The sequence below is a fragment of the Liolophura sinensis genome, chromosome 10 (assembly GCF_032854445.1).
Source record: "Liolophura sinensis isolate JHLJ2023 chromosome 10, CUHK_Ljap_v2, whole genome shotgun sequence".
In the NCBI taxonomy this organism is placed as follows: Eukaryota; Metazoa; Mollusca; class Polyplacophora; order Chitonida; family Chitonidae; genus Liolophura; species Liolophura sinensis.
Genome location: NC_088304.1, coordinates 22,870,557 through 22,886,410, shown reverse-complemented (window position 1 = coordinate 22,886,410; position 15,854 = coordinate 22,870,557). Strand labels below are relative to the sequence as shown.

Here is a 15,854-nt window from a genome sequence, read left to right as displayed (position 1 = left end):
GTGTCGTGGTGAAAAATTTCCCGCCAACTGTCTGAGCGAGATTAGCACAACGAGATTCGCCGTTGAACGGCGAGATTTTATAAACGTTTCCTGTAAACTAGCGCATGCGCAGTTACATGACCGGAAATATACGGATACGCACGAAAGCAGGCGAATCTTGCAGGTGCGAGCGAAATGTGAGCCGACTGATGATTTCGGCGACATCAAAGCAATGGTATTGACAGTAACATGGCGGACAGTTTGTGTGACTAGCTTTGCTGCAGCTTTTCTCGGAGTGTGAAGCCTGATGCACTGTAACCACCTGAAGCGATGGTGAACGGAGGGAAAATCGTATCGCTAGAAACTGAATGATGTTGTGTTCAGGAAATAATGGTTGTTATTCGTCATTTGTGATCAACAGCAGGACGGAAGAAGCGTTTAACAGTCATCGAAAATACACCAACAATCAAGGCATAATCCAGTGAAACAAAACCCCGCTGACGATATTGCCGGAAGGGAAGTTTTGGGTGTGCTTTAATTGGCAGCATGGCTTCTGTATAGCCAGAAATCTTCAGTTTTCTTTTCTGATCAAATTCACCTCGGACATACTCTTAGGAGTGCCCTGTAAAAACTTCATTGATCTGTCAACATTTTAAGTTTTCATAAACGGACACCCCAGTAAATCTTATCTCCAAAAGTTGAAGGGAGTAACTAGTGAGGTGCAATTATGTGTTGTGTTGTACTTGTAACTTCTAGTCTGTGAAGGACTTCATATATATATATATATGTATATATAAACACTGAGAGGATCAAACAATGGCAAACTCTAGTCGCAACAGTTTGGATTCTGCTTTAAACAACCACGATGTAACTGATGATCAGATTCACTCCGATTCGGAAGATGATGATGAAGAACAGCGAGAGGACGCAGGCAATAAATCCCCGAGTGCAAACGGTCAGCCGGTGAGATCCACTGACCGCTATGGCTTTCTAGGTGGTCAGCAGTACACAGATCCTGAGCAGTAAGTGATATGTAGTGAAGTAGTCTACTTGTAAAGTCGGTATGCCTTTGCAGTCTTGCGCACAATGTACACGTCAATTGTGTCTTATGGTGTTTGGATTTGTTTAACACTGAAGTCAAATATTAATTTGGGTTTCACATTTCATAGTTGAGATTTTTGTAGTCTGCACTATAGGCACTGATGACGTATTATTGACAGTAAACTGTGACAGGACAAATGTCATAATTAGACTGCACATATGGCAGTATATACTGTGTCTGTGGGTGGTGTCATGCATGTGTGGTGTCTTAAGCATTACTTTCCATGTGAGGTAGCACACATGGCAATACACTGTGTCTGTAAGGATTGCTATGTCTGTTGTCATTGAAATGGCTTCCTAGTGAGGCAGTACCCAGTGTCTTTATGGAGTGTCATGTCACAGTATTGACCTGCCTTTCCAATGAGGCAACACACATACATGTATATATATCTATATAACAGTACACTGTGTCTTGTGGTGTGCGATGTCTAGTGTTTCTTGCATTGCTTTAGAAGTGAAACAGCCCACATATGGCAGTACACTGTGTCTGGGCCGTGGGCCATATCTGGTGTCTTTGGCATGGTTTTCTGAGCAAGGCACCACTCATTGTCTGGGTGGGATGTCCTGCGTGATGTCTTTGACATTACTTGCTGTTGAGGCAGCAGACACATGATGCTACACTGTGTATAGGGTGTCACGTCTCTATATGATATCAGTGACCTGGCTTTCAAGTGAGACAGTATGATGAAGTACACTGTTTCTGGATGGGTGTCCTGTCTGGTGTCTTCGATATGGCTAAGCAAACAAATTTTGAATCTCTTGGTTTAAAACTAAGAGAGCTGAACTGTAAGACAACTCAAAATCAGGAAAGACCTGAAAAAGCCAAATTGTGTCTTCAGATATCTTCACCCGTCGTTATTTAAAAGAATAATTTAGTTGAAATGTGAATGAACATTGAGCTGCTTGATTGTAGTAAGCCTGATATTGTCGCATCTGTAGTTTCCTCTGTCTACTTACATATATGTGTTTCCAAGGTTAATGCAAGGGATATTTTAATTAGCATTAAGTTTTCTGGCACTGATCATGATATTAGTCATTGCACTTAACACTTCAAGTCCACCAGTCATTTGGGTCTTTGGTTTGCTTAAAGAAAAAAACACAAAAAACCCTCAAGTTTCACTGGCATAAATTTCCCTTGTTCTTCATCAGTTAACCTTATTTTTTTCTCTATTGCAGGGAGTTTCGAATACCCGTTGAAGTCACACGGAAACGTGAAATGAAATGGGCTGGAAATGTTCGAAAACTGGGAAAAATGGATGAGCAAGAGATTCAAAAAGGTACACAGAAAATCATATTATGATTATGACTATGAAAATATTTTATTTTATTTTATTTTTATTTGAACCCACTCCATCTGGTTTTATGTCTGGAGGCACCATCATTTTCTCTATGTCATCCCTTTCACCTGTAACTGAACTACTGCTGTTGAAATATTTATTCTATTTCTTCTTATTTTCAGGACATAGAATTACATTTTTTTTTTTTTGAAAAGTAAAGATATCAGTGTGTTGTTCATTAGATGGACTAACCATGTGGGAAAAAAAAATGAAACTAAATATGCATACAATTACATGTATAGTGGCTATAAAGAGTGGAGCAGATGTCCGGAAAAATTAGGAGAAAAATTTGGGTAATGTGTACAACATAAAGCACTGTTCAAATAGATAAATTATAAATATGGACATAAATTTGAGGAATGTATAAGTGATCAAAAATCTTTAGTGTAAGAGACTATTGAGTAGTAGTTACATTGTGGGAGGCCTTAGTCTGTGTTTATAGTGATGAAAACCAACAACACTGGCAGTCTGTAAACATATGGGTAAATATTGTGTTTATGTCAAAGTTTATGCACAGTAAGCTTGTTCAGATCCAAGCCTGCATCTTGTACTAGACAGTCACTGGGCCTTACTCAGCAGAGAAACCCTTAAACCTCCAGACCTAACAGCGGGGGATTTTATCTTCAGTTTTGTCTTTGCAGTGTTTTGTTTCTGTAAACAAAGAGTTAGACTAGTGTGCAGTCATATAGAATAAAGGCATTTTGTTAGTAACTGATTTTGCACCTTTGCTTGTAGCAGACCCTGTGTGACTTTCTAGTCATAACATACCGGCACATGCTATTTTTCACTGGGTCACAGGTTCAAATCCAGCTTATTACATTTTGACTGTGAGAGTCATGATTTTGGATTGTTATTTTCAGAAGATATGCAAGTTCAATACCACTCTTGGACATGGCTTTTCACGATTCTTTTGCTTCCATTGTTCTTGATGCTATAGTGATATTAAGCTGTTGATGATGTTGTAGCATATACATGTATTTTAACATGAAGTTCACTGAGGACTACTTACATGTACCTTCCCCAATATTACATGTCACATGTGGAAAAGTTCTCCAGTATGTAGTTCACCTCCAGCACAATATACTGCCTGACAACATAATAAAGTGAATAATTGTTGTAAAAAGATCCAAAACATGTGTATTAACATACATTGTTGGCCTGTTGGTAGAGAATGCCACAATTGAGGCCACTCCATACCATCTGAGAGTTCTCCACCTGGGAAAATTGCTGAACTAAAGCATATATTGTGTATAAAATAAATAAATAATTAGTAATTAGAAACTAAAGTTAAAGATACAGTGCAGTTACTAGGGACGAGATTTGATTCATGATCCTTTTCAAGTTTTTTCAACCAATTTGTCCCTTCAGGTGAAAGATCGTTGTCGGAAGGGAATTCCCCCATCCATACGACCGAGGGCGTGGCAGTACCTGTGCGGGAGTCAGTTCCTACTGGAGCATAACAAGGGCAAATATGAGGTGACAATTCTACACATAGATATACAGGGTGTCCCAGAAGTGGCGCACCATCCAGGTTGAGGTTGAATGCTTCAGCTACAGAGCGGTGTGTTGCCCCATCTCTTCCAAACATAAAAAACCAATTCAACTCTTTCTTGTAGTGTTAGTTTATTAGTCATAAGTAACTCGGAAAGAGAGAAAAAAAATTTGAAATCAGTATTAAATCTGAAACGCAGAAAAAAAATGAAAATCAGGATGGTGCACTACTTCTGGGACACCCTGTATATTACATATGCACATGTTTACATGTACACACAGATGTCACTTACTGGTCCCAATGGCTCAGTTGGTAGAGCATCTGCTTCAGAGTGGTAGAACCAGGGTCAATTCTGGGCCGGGTCATACCAAAGACCTTAAAAGAGGAAGTTGTAGCTTCCTCGCTTGGCGTTTAGCATTATTGGGATAATGGAACGACTTACTTGCTTTCGGTAAGTCGTTGTAGTGAAGCAGCACAAGATAAAAGAGCGGTGGAAATCCGTCCTGCAAGAAGGAGGCACAAATTAATATTGATTGATGCTTAAATATTCTGTTTCTACTTTTTTATATTTTCATGATTCTATCTTAATAACAAACATTAAATCAATAGACCCAAATCGGGAGGAAGGGCACTAAGCTGGCTTTGTTATGATGCTCATCTTTCAGTTTCCAGAATACACAAGGTGTGAGTTCAAGCCTGGCATTGGATGGAGGGGGGGGGGGGGGGTCTAGATTCCCATGCACTCTTTGTTCATAGTGATGATGAGCGGTCAGCTTGGCTCATGAGTTCATTTACATGGTCTAAAGTTTGTCTGCAAGAAATGTGTCATGCATATATGAACATCACATATGGGAGTGGTTATGAATAGTTTGCCAAAGGTCATTGGTTTACACATCACATGTGGGAGTGGTTATCAATAGTTTGCCAAAGGTCATTGGTTTACACATCACATGTGGGAGTGGTTATGAATAGTTTGCCAAAGGTCATTGGTTTACCTATCACATGTGGGAGTGGTTATCAATAGTTTGCCAAAGGTCACTGGTTTAACATGGGCACCTCAGTTTGCTCCACCCATAAAACTGACCATGGTGATATAAATGAGAAGTTCTTGATGATGAAGTGGGTGCTGTCTGGTGGGCGCTGTCTGCTGGCTTTGACCATTAAAGTTCATGTTGAAATCCAGGTCAAAGTGGGGGTTTTTTTGTGACTTTCTGTCAAGATGTTTGTGTGTTGGTTTTCCTCAAGGCTAGTTCTACCCCAATTCCTCAACCTGTCTGCATATAAATGAACAAGTTTGTCATTCCATGCCATTCCACGGTGTCTGTTTACCTCCACAATGATTTACGACTTTATAACATATGAAGTCACTGCTCTGCATGTGACAGTGTCAGTCTTTCTACTTTTTCGGGGTTTAGAGATAAATATTTGCAATTTCAAAAACTGCTCAATCAGGCGAGCTATGGGTATTCTCTGAATGCCATGTCATATGTTGCATAGTTTAAATATTGAAGTGTCTACTTTTTTTTTTTTTTTACTGCGAAATACATTGTGTAATTGTTTGTTGTTTTCCCTGTGCACAGGAGCTGATCAAGCAGGAGGGAGAACCTAAATGGGTGGATGACATCACAAAGGATCTTCATCGGCAATTTCCTCTTCACGAGATGTTTGCGGCCAGAGGGGGGCATGGGTGAGGCAACTTCATGCAAGGTTGATAGGGTGTCAAAAAATATTTCATTAAAAAAAGAATTTGATTATTTACAAAAATGCTGAATTAAAATCTGTCCACCTTTGACTTAAGCGTTCATTTTCAAAATTTTTGTTTTTGTCTAAGAAAGCCCTGCAGAAGTGACAATAGCAGTGCTGTAACTTAACACTTGCCCAATTGCCCTGGGCAAGAGAAAATTCATGTGAGCAGGCAAAATGTCCCTGGTTGTTGCCCTTTGGAGCAAACAACTCACTCACCAGACAGGGAATACAGCATCATTTGAGTGGACAAGCTTGCTAATGGATTTAGTGTCAAGTAAAATCTTATGAGGGTAATCATATTGTTTGATAATAACTTGCCTTCTGGGCAACTGTCTTAAAAAGTTAGTTTTGAGGAATGCAACCAAATTTTGTTAAAATTCCAAGCAGATCTGAATCCTGGACTTTCCATTGGAAGAGAACAGCATGATTTATATACTGACAATAACCACTTACATTCATCTTCAATGTGTGTTGTTTGCAGACACAGTGACCTGTTCAGTGTACTAAAAGCATTCGCCTGTACATTCTATCAGAAGGGAATACCATGATTTCATATATATTAACAACAGCTTATTTTCCTTATCGCTGTGTTTTGTTTGCAATCAGGGTGACATGTTCAAAGTACTGAACACCTACATCTGGCTTTTCCCTCAGAACAACAACAACGACTTATTTTCCTTATTGCTATGTTTTGTTTACAGACAAGGTGACATGTTCAAAGTACTGAACACCTACATCTGGCCTTTCCCTCAGAACAACAACGACTTATTTTCCTTATCGCTGTGTTTTGTTCACAGACAGGGTGATATGTTCAATGTGCTGAACACCTACATCTGGCCTTTCCCTCAGAACAACAACAGTGACTTATTTTCCTTATCGCTGTGTTTTGTTTACAGACAAGGTGATATGTTCAATGTGCTGAAGGCCTACACCATCTACAACCCCCAGGACGGTTACTGTCAGGCCCAGGGACCCATTGCTGCAGTCCTGCTCATGCACATGCCTGCAGAACAAGCCTTCTGGTGCCTGGTGTCTATCTGTGAGAAGTACCTGCCAGGGTATTACAGCCCTGGCCTGGTGAGTGATACTGGGGAAATACTTATAGATTGTTTAATGAATGTGAGCTGAAGCAGATGCGTTCGGTTTTTGCATGATACCAAAGTGTGAACAAGCTTGTCTCCACTTCAGCATGAATTTATTCAATAACCTATTTATTATACACTCAGCATCACCCAATTAAATTCTGGGGCAAACTGATGTCGCCCAAAATGAAAATTTGACACAAAAATTGTAGTTTGTTTCTTTTAACTTGTCACCTACATTCAGATACCATATCTGTAACAGCAGTCATACTCGCTACCAAGCCTACCTTTCATTAGTGATACATGACACCACCAGTTCTTTTGTAGTTCATAATAATTATCTCCATAGGCTTCATTTCAACACCAAAAACTCTTTCCCTTACCTCGCCACGATATGGCTGAAATATTGCTGATGTGGTGTTAAGTTATAATTATTTATTCATTTATTCTTTGCCTAACGAGCGGGTGACATCGTCATTATTTAAGATAAAGATGGTTTGCAGGACACTAAGTGTGGAGGATAATATGCACGCTAATATACTTCATTGTGGGGTTAAACAACAGGCAGATAAATAAATAAACAAATAATAACAGTGTGAATGTTTTTATCTGTTGTTCTTCCATAGGAAGCTGTGCAGACAGATGGGGAAGTTTTGAACGGCCTGCTGAAGAAAACATCAACACCAGTCTACAAACATTTGGTAAACACTTGAAGGGTTATCTCCCTTAGTCCTTGTCACTCTTTACATTTACATGTAGTTTAATTGCATTTGCACATACTATGGTACTCCTTACAGCGCATAAGGTGCTCCCTATGTTCACTTGACATCACTGACATCTCTAGCTTATTTTGTACAAAAATCTTGGACAATGCCAAGGTCACTGGGGTCACATTGATGATGGTGTTTCCAGAAGGCTGTGGATGGTTCTATGATTTACATGTACTGGTCTATTGTCGCCAGCCCATTTGATTTACAGCTGTCTCCATTGTGTTTGCAGAAGGCTGTGGATGGTTCTATCATTTGCATGTACTGGTCTGTTGTCGCCTGTCCATTTGACTTACAGTTGTCTCCATTGTGTTTGCAGAAGGCTGTGGATAGTTCCATGATTTACATGTACTAGTCTATTTTCGCCAGTCCATTTGACTCACATTTGTCTCCATTGAATCTGTGTTTGCAGAAGAAGCAGAAGATTGACCCAATCCTCTACATGATGGAGTGGTTCATGTGCGTGTTTGCCCGCACTCTGCCCTGGTCCTGTGTGCTCCGGGTGTGGGACATGTTCTTCTGTGAAGGTTAGACTGCACTCTAAAAGTGGAGGAGCCTCCGTGGCTCAGTTGTTTAGCGCGCTAGCACAGCGTAATGACCCAGGAGTCTGTCACCAATGCGGTTGCTGTGAGTTCAAGTCCAGCCCATGCTGGCTTCCTCTTTGGCCGTCAGTTGGAAGGTCTGCCAGCAACCTGGGGATGGTTGTGGGTTTCCCCCACGCACTGCCCAGTTTCCTCTCACCATAATGCTGGCCGTAGTGGTATAAGTGAAATATTCTTGAGTACGGTGTAAAACACCAATCAAATAAATAAATAAATACAAGTGAAAGTATTTATGTAATCATTAGTTACAACAAGCAACTCTCTTTATTCAATTGCTTGGTCAAATTATTGACATCCTACCATTCAACATCGGAAATTCACTTTATAACAAAGGGCCTGGGTACAAAGTGTCATGGACTTTGGGCTTGTTATATCAGCTCTGTTCCTACCATTACATGTTCTCATCCACATTTGTTATATTTCCAACTCCTGCTGTCAGGGTTACTTTACATAATCTGTGAAAGGCTGTATTATTAAAATGTGGAATACAGTTTGGGATGTATTTGAGTTAGCCTCCCCCCATGCACTCTTCAAAATTAGAGGTCAAAAAGATATAAAAACAGTGTTTTGATGGATGAGTGAGCAACTCACTAAATACACATGTACCATAACTTTATTAGGGCACTGCATTTTTAAGGGGAGGTAACAGTTTAAGGCGACTGAAGTTCATACTCAACTTTCATCTACTGGTGGCTAGCTTCTCAGTGGCTTTTTGTAAGAAACTTGCAAATAAAATGAAAATAAGCTATCAAGCTATCAAGACAATAAAATATTGTCTTTAAAAACATTAACTAAAGGTTTTCATAAACTAAAGTTTACACTCTTTGTTGCCATGGTTACAACAGGTGTGAAGGTTGTGTTTCGTGTGGCTCTGGTCTTGGTGAAGTTTTCACTGGAGGGGAGAGACAAGCTTTCACAGTGTCCCACCATATACGAAACAATGGAGAAGCTACGCCACTTCCCACCAGAAATGCTACACGAGGAGGTCATCATTAAAGAGGTCAGTGATTTGGCATGTGAGTCTACCTAGGCTTACAGGTCAGGATGATCTAGACATGCAAGTCAGACTAGGCATGTGAGTCAGGTGCAGGTTAGTGGGCATGTGAGTGAAGGCAGGCATGTGAGTCAAACTGAGCATGGGAGTAGGCTGGACATGTGATGGGTGCAAGTATAGTGGGCATGTGAGTGAAAGCAGGTGTGTGAGTCAAACTCAGGCGTGCTAGTCAGGCTGGACATGTGATAGGTGCAAGTTAGTGGCCATGTGTGTGAAGGCGGATGTGTGAGTCATACTGAGCATGGGAGTCAGGATGGACATGTGATAGGTGCAAATTAGTGGAAATGTGAGGCGGGTGTGTGAGTCAAACTGAGCATGGGAGTCAGGATGGACAGGTGATAGGTGCAAATTAGTGGCCATGTGAGCGAAAGCAGGTGTGTGAGTCAAACTGAGAATGGGAGTCAGGCTGGACATTTGATAGGTGCAGATTAGTGGACATGTGAGTGAAAGCTGGCGTGTGAGTCAAACTGAGCATGGGAGTCAGGCTGGATATGTGATAGGTGCAAATTAGTGGCCATGTGAGTGAAAACAGGTGTGTGAGTCAAACTGAGCATGGGAGTCAGGCTGGACATGTAATGGGTGCAAATTAGTGGACATGTGAGGCGGGTGTGTGAGTCAAACTGAGCATGGGAGTCAGGACAGACATATGATGGGTGCAAATTAGTGGACATGTGAGGCGGGTCTGTGAGTCAAACTGAGCATGGGAGTCAGGATGGGCATGTGATAGGTGCAAATTAGTGGACATGTGAGGCGGGTCTGTGAGTCAAACTGAGCATGGGACTCAGGATGGACATGTGATAAGTGCAAATTAGTGGCCATGTGAGTGAAAGCAGGTGTGTGAGTCAAACTGAGCATGGGAGTCAGGCTGGACATGTGATGGGTGCAAATTAGTGGACATGTGAGGAGGGTGTGTGAGTCAGACTGAGCGTGCAAGTCAGGCTGGACGTGCCAGGTGCCAGCAGCTTGTGAGTCAAGCTGAGCATGTAAGTCACAGTGGACATGTGTGGCAGTTGCAAGTTTATAAGCATGTGAGTGAAGGTATGTGTGTTAAATCAAGCATGAGTCAAAGTTTAAATGTCAGTGAAAGTGGGTATGTGAGTTAAACAGGCACGTGAGTCACAGTGGGAATATGAGTCATTTAGTGGACAAGTGGGCATGGGATTTCAAGTCAGATTTTAGCAACATTGTTCCATAAAGTGGTGGCATCCCACGAGACTCTGAAGTAATGAGTTGTCATAGAGTGAAGGCTTTCTTACAGGATGATTTATGGTTTTTTTTCCTGAAAACACCTGCATTAATTTGTAAGAGGACATATAACCTATCTGATCTAATATTTCATATAAAATTGAGTTGCAGATTTTTCCTGATTCTGAGAGTTGTGATGGTCTCAGAAAGGCGTATTGAGGTTTGTTTGTTTTGGTTGGAACTAACACAATCTGGGTTTCACCACCGGAAATGACATTTTGTGACATTTTTTTGCCTTGTAAAATTCAATATTTTGAGCAGTATTTTAGTTCATTTACCATAGGGTGAGTTGGCAGTAGACTCGCACTCTTCCGCCGTACGTCGGAAGGTCTGGCAGCAACCTGCAGATGTTCATGGGTTTCCACCGGGCTCTGTCCGGTTTCCTCACACCATAATGCTGGCCGCCGTTGTATAAGTGAAATATTCTTGAGTATGGCGTAAAACACCAATCAAATAATTAAGTAGACTCACACCCACTGTATGCCACTTTTTATCACAGAGACATATATATTTTAATCTGTATTTTAAAACAACTAGTGGTAGAATTACTTGCATACCTTTCCATTTTTGTTACATGTATAGTCGTTGAGACTCCCCATCACAGAGCGAGACATGGAGAAAGAGCACCGTGTACAGTTGGACAAGCGGCGAGCAAGAGAAAAGGAGAAAGCGGGAAACGCAGACGCCCTGAGTAAACGCAAGCGAAAAGAAGACAAGAGATGACTCCGTCTTCAAGTCACTGGTTTCAGTCTTATTTATCACATTTTGTAAATTTCCTTGTATATACATTTATATATATGATGGAAGACATATGTTAACACTGGGCTTAGGACAGCCCTCTTAGTGATCGACAGCATTTGATGCTCTCCGGACCAAACTGGTAAATAGCTGACCATTGCAATGTTTTCATTTTTGTATTTGTCAGGATGTATACTTTTATTTGCCAAATTTTGTGGGGGTTTTTTTGTTATTTGTTTTTTTATTAATGTTTTTGTAGAATTGTCCTGCAATGTTAAGGAAATCTTGAGATTATTATTGTGAAGTATGAAAGATTTTGTTTATAGAAAGCAGCCGATATTAACATAAGGCACATCAGAGTTGTGCTGATGGCTCATATCACCATGTAGATCAAACCAAAAGTACATAAATAGAGATGAGAAGGCCACGCTTGCTTTGTATGATTCCCCATCTGACTACTCCAGTGTGCAACAAACGATCTGTTCCTGTTTTTAGAGGGGGGGGGGGAGGGGGAGAATTTTACAGGAAAATGATGGAAATCCAATACGTTCGACAAATTTAAGTTTGCGACCCCTGCCAATACAGTCAGTTAGTTGAGGTACAAATACTCATTGTGTCTTGCAGACAATATCCATTTTCCCATCATCCTTCTGTATTGTGTACAGCCCTGGAGACCTGGCCACATAGCGGAGTGGCATACTTCTCTCAATCTGTGTACTCCTGACCTGTCTGATACAGGTCATCAGGTACTTATCTGATGAAATAATCCTAGAAATACCTCGATAAAAGCTCTTGTTTTGACATACTCGTTATGAAGGTTATTATTATGAGAGAGTGCAAGATGTGTGTGTTTCTCATCCGAAACTTACAGGTAGATTACACGTAAGCCACGACTGAGCAACATGGTGAAGCAAATATTTGTTCAGAATTCATTTCAGTCTACATGAAAAAATTGAAATGCTGCTGTTTTCATTCCATGAGGCGTCCCTAAGACTTTTCAGTTAGAGGATAATTAAACATTGAAGGAGATAAATATCAGAAATTGTTGAAAGTAATCTTCACTGGTTTAGTAGAATTAAGTATATTGTGGTGAGTCGTCAGGATAAAGCATTTTGTACATAAAACCAGTTCTTGCCCCGCACCCCCCCCCCCCCCCCCCCCCGGGTCTTCCTTCCACGAGCGTGTACATTGTCCGTCAGACTGACTAATTTAGTCGGCTATTTTCCAATAAGTGTAGGTAGACTCTTTTAACACTTGTACAGTACTTAAGCTTATTGCCCCTGCCTTGCCAAAGCGCTAGAACTCGATCAAACAAACAAGTCAGATGAGCACTACATGTAGTAGGATAGGCCTTATTATTTTACTCAGAGAGAGTTCTCAGAAATAATTGTCCTAAGATGTAAGACATGTAAAAGTACAAAAAGCTTCTCCGCTTTCTTCTCGGGACATGAAGATGGCTTTAATGTACAGTTTTGCTGAGGTTCTAACAGTCAGTCGAGAAAGTAGGTAGCACCCACGGGGTCAAAACAACTTCAGGGGGCGAGAGATGGAATTGGTGGGGTGCTAAGCTGGTCTAGGCAGGTTTTTAAGGTAAGAAAGCTTGGTCTTTTCTCTGTCTATTTCAGTGAATATTTCCGTTCAGCTACTTGTTCTTGTTTATCACTTTGCTGGAAATAAAAAATCTTGTTTAGAATTGTAAAGCTGTCTTTAGGACATCATTTCAAAAAATTGCTGACCATTGATGGAAAATATCCATACGATATAGATATAAAATACATGTAGTTAACCTTAACGTTACAAAATTCGACAACAAGATAGTCTGAACTGTTCAACGGGTCTGAAGAGATTGTTGAATTGCAGTTGTAGATGCAGCATTTAAAGCATTTGAAACAGTTTTTTTTTAAGCTTGGCCATAGCATAAATCCCCGAAATCACGCAAGACTAGATGGTGCTAATAGTAGCTGGGGAAGAGTTATTTTAAATCAGACAAGAAAGGTGATTCAGTGTTCTTAAGAAAAGGCAAATATTAAGTCATAATGTATTAACTAAACTTGTCAAGGTTGTTGGAATAGTGACGATTTTACCATTAATCCAGTGGTAAGCTGAAGTTTTGCCATCCAAATACGGGCATCATGAAATATGTCTGACATTTTAACAACCTGGTCTTTTTCACACACAGCATACATGTATAATAACTGTACCAAATGTACATTTGTAACACATTTGCCTGATTTTGGGGGGGGTTTTGGGGGGAAAAAAGGAGGATGTTATTTTATACAAGTCAGTGGATGAAGTGTACACATACATTCAATACATACAGATATCAGCCATTCTCCTCAAGGTCAGTGTCGCTGAAAAGCTAAGAAATAAGTCCTTATTATATTATAACATTTATTTGTAGTTCTCATAGACATAAAAAGATACTAACTCATGTGTAGAGCAATTTGGTAATTTGAAGTCGGGCTTCATTTACATTTGGTATCAGATATATTATGCGTCTTTATGCTGGCCTGCATGAGCGTTGTGCTTAGTTTGATATTGTGTGATGAAATATTGCCCATTCATAATAGAAAAAGGTTTCACAATATTGTTCAGAAGACAGCACCAGGGATTATCCAAAACATTTGCTGAAAATAGCTTTATAAAGTTCACAAGTGGGGCCAAAGGGAATAAACCTGGTTGAAGTGTTTATCTGGGCAAAATTTTTTTAACAGTGGCTTAAATCACCTTTATTGAAATCTATCAGTTCGCAAACAAAAACAAATTCAAACTTTAAAAGGACTTTAAAAGGTAAATTGATGTACCTTGTTAAGAAGAAAATTTGACTTACGACCATGAGGTACATACACACATATTAAAGGGTTAAATGTGCAAATAAACTTAACTCGAATAGTATTCTTCATTTGATTAAAATATATATTTGTCAACTGTTACACTCATAAGTGTCAATCAAATTTCAAGAGTGATTTGTTTGGTTGGAGTGAAATTTTGGCATTTTAGGCAAATGCATTTTGCCTAAAAAACAAAAACATGTAGCTGGCTGCTGTGTACATGTAGATCTCAATTTACTCTTTAATATAAAACTTAAAAGATGTATTTTGCTACATTTGTCATTTGACAATTTTTTCATTTGTTTTAATTTAGTACAAGATCGCAGAAACAAACTTCAGTACTTGCTGGATGTTTTGGGAAATCTTTTTTTTCTATGGGTATATTATGTCAAAAACATGTAGCTATTTTTTATAAGTTTCATCACATTCATAAATAGATCTCGTTTATAATTGATTGATAAGACATTTTCGTGTCTTAAAGAGGCTGTGCCAGAGATTTTTGGCAAAAAATCAACCAGTACAACAAATTTTTGATACTGGTTTGGAATATCTCAAATAATTATCAGTCACAAAATATCAGTGTCATCAGTGGGTGAATTGCCATTCAAAACTGGAAATAAAGTACCTAAAATGAACAACATGGGTTGCATTATAACTTTGCAGTGTCTACAATAATTTTAACACTAAAAATAGTACAGGTATGAGTCTGATATTTACTGACAGGCAATAATTTGAGCGATTCTTGGGGAATACAGAAAATCTGATTTGGTTAGCTAATGTGTTTTTTTTTTTTTTCTAAAATCTTCAGTATGGCCTCTTGATGCCAAGCACATTGGTATTAGTATTCAGAAGTCTCAGGGTTAATGAGTATAAGCACGTCAGGTATTTCACACACCTGACACATTGATATAATTCCTCACTCATTAGGCTAACATCATTTCAACTGCTGAAGACATTTTCTAAATCTCCACAAACATGTGGCGAAAGCCAATATATTTACAGCTCTCTATAACATAGCGATACTCGAAATAATTATGACAATGACTGAATGATGCATGTTCATAGATGTACCAGTACACATGGCCTCGTTTTCTCCCACCCGAATGTTGGCAGCCGCCGTCGTATAGCATAAGTAACATATACTTGAGTACGGCGTAAAAATACCAATCGAGTAAATAAATAAATAAACATACATATGGTAGACCAAAGTCACAATTCTCAGAAATGACAAGCAAATTAAGCATGTTTGTTGGGATAGCTTATTTTATCTTACCATCATCTTACACAGGTATGTCATTACAAAGACACATTTTGCACCAGGCACATCTGTTCGCGCATCGATTTTCACTGGAATAGCAGAATTATGCACAAAAACTTTCAAGCCCTTTCCAAGATTTTCACTAAGCGTGAATTTAGAGGTAAAGTTGAGTCAACTGAATTTATAGTTGTGATATATGTAGGTACATTATATTATGACGCTATTGGTTTTAATAGTAATGACATCAGAAAGCCCAGTGGTTTCATGAAGTACTTTAGTTTCCTTACCCATGAAGCTTAGTGCTGTCTAAAATTGCATACTGGTTAATTTTAAGTGCTAACATTTTCTCTTGTAAACAGTTTGTTAATAATTTTCATCTTTATAATTGATATGCATTTATACTGTATGTGTGCTTGTAAAGATTTTGTGTTCATTCAGTGAAGTTGTGGTTCATTTATGTAGCCAGTGTTGAAGGATTTCGTATAAGTCATGTTATCCTTCATACATAGCGGAATCAAAAGTTTTGTACCTGTTCTATGGACAAATAGATACCTTTATTTTTAATTACATGTATGCTTTTTATGTAAAGATATATATGTATACGGATCCGATGATGGAGGCA

The 15,854-nt window shown here is 39.3% G+C and overlaps 1 protein-coding gene across 1 annotated transcript; it reads left to right on the top strand.

Moving 5' to 3' along the window:
- Positions 1-761: 761 nt before the first annotated feature.
- On the top strand, positions 762-11,591 carry LOC135476656 (TBC1 domain family member 10B-like). Its single transcript, XM_064756757.1, is given in 10 exon segments — positions 762-1,001; positions 2,257-2,305; positions 2,307-2,357; positions 3,786-3,893; positions 5,490-5,596; positions 6,552-6,732; positions 7,364-7,438; positions 7,917-8,031; positions 8,952-9,106; positions 10,988-11,591. Coding segments are annotated over 10 exon segments (1,188 nt in total). The 5' UTR covers positions 762-795; the 3' UTR covers positions 11,129-11,591.
- Positions 11,592-15,854: the final 4,263 nt, after the last annotated feature.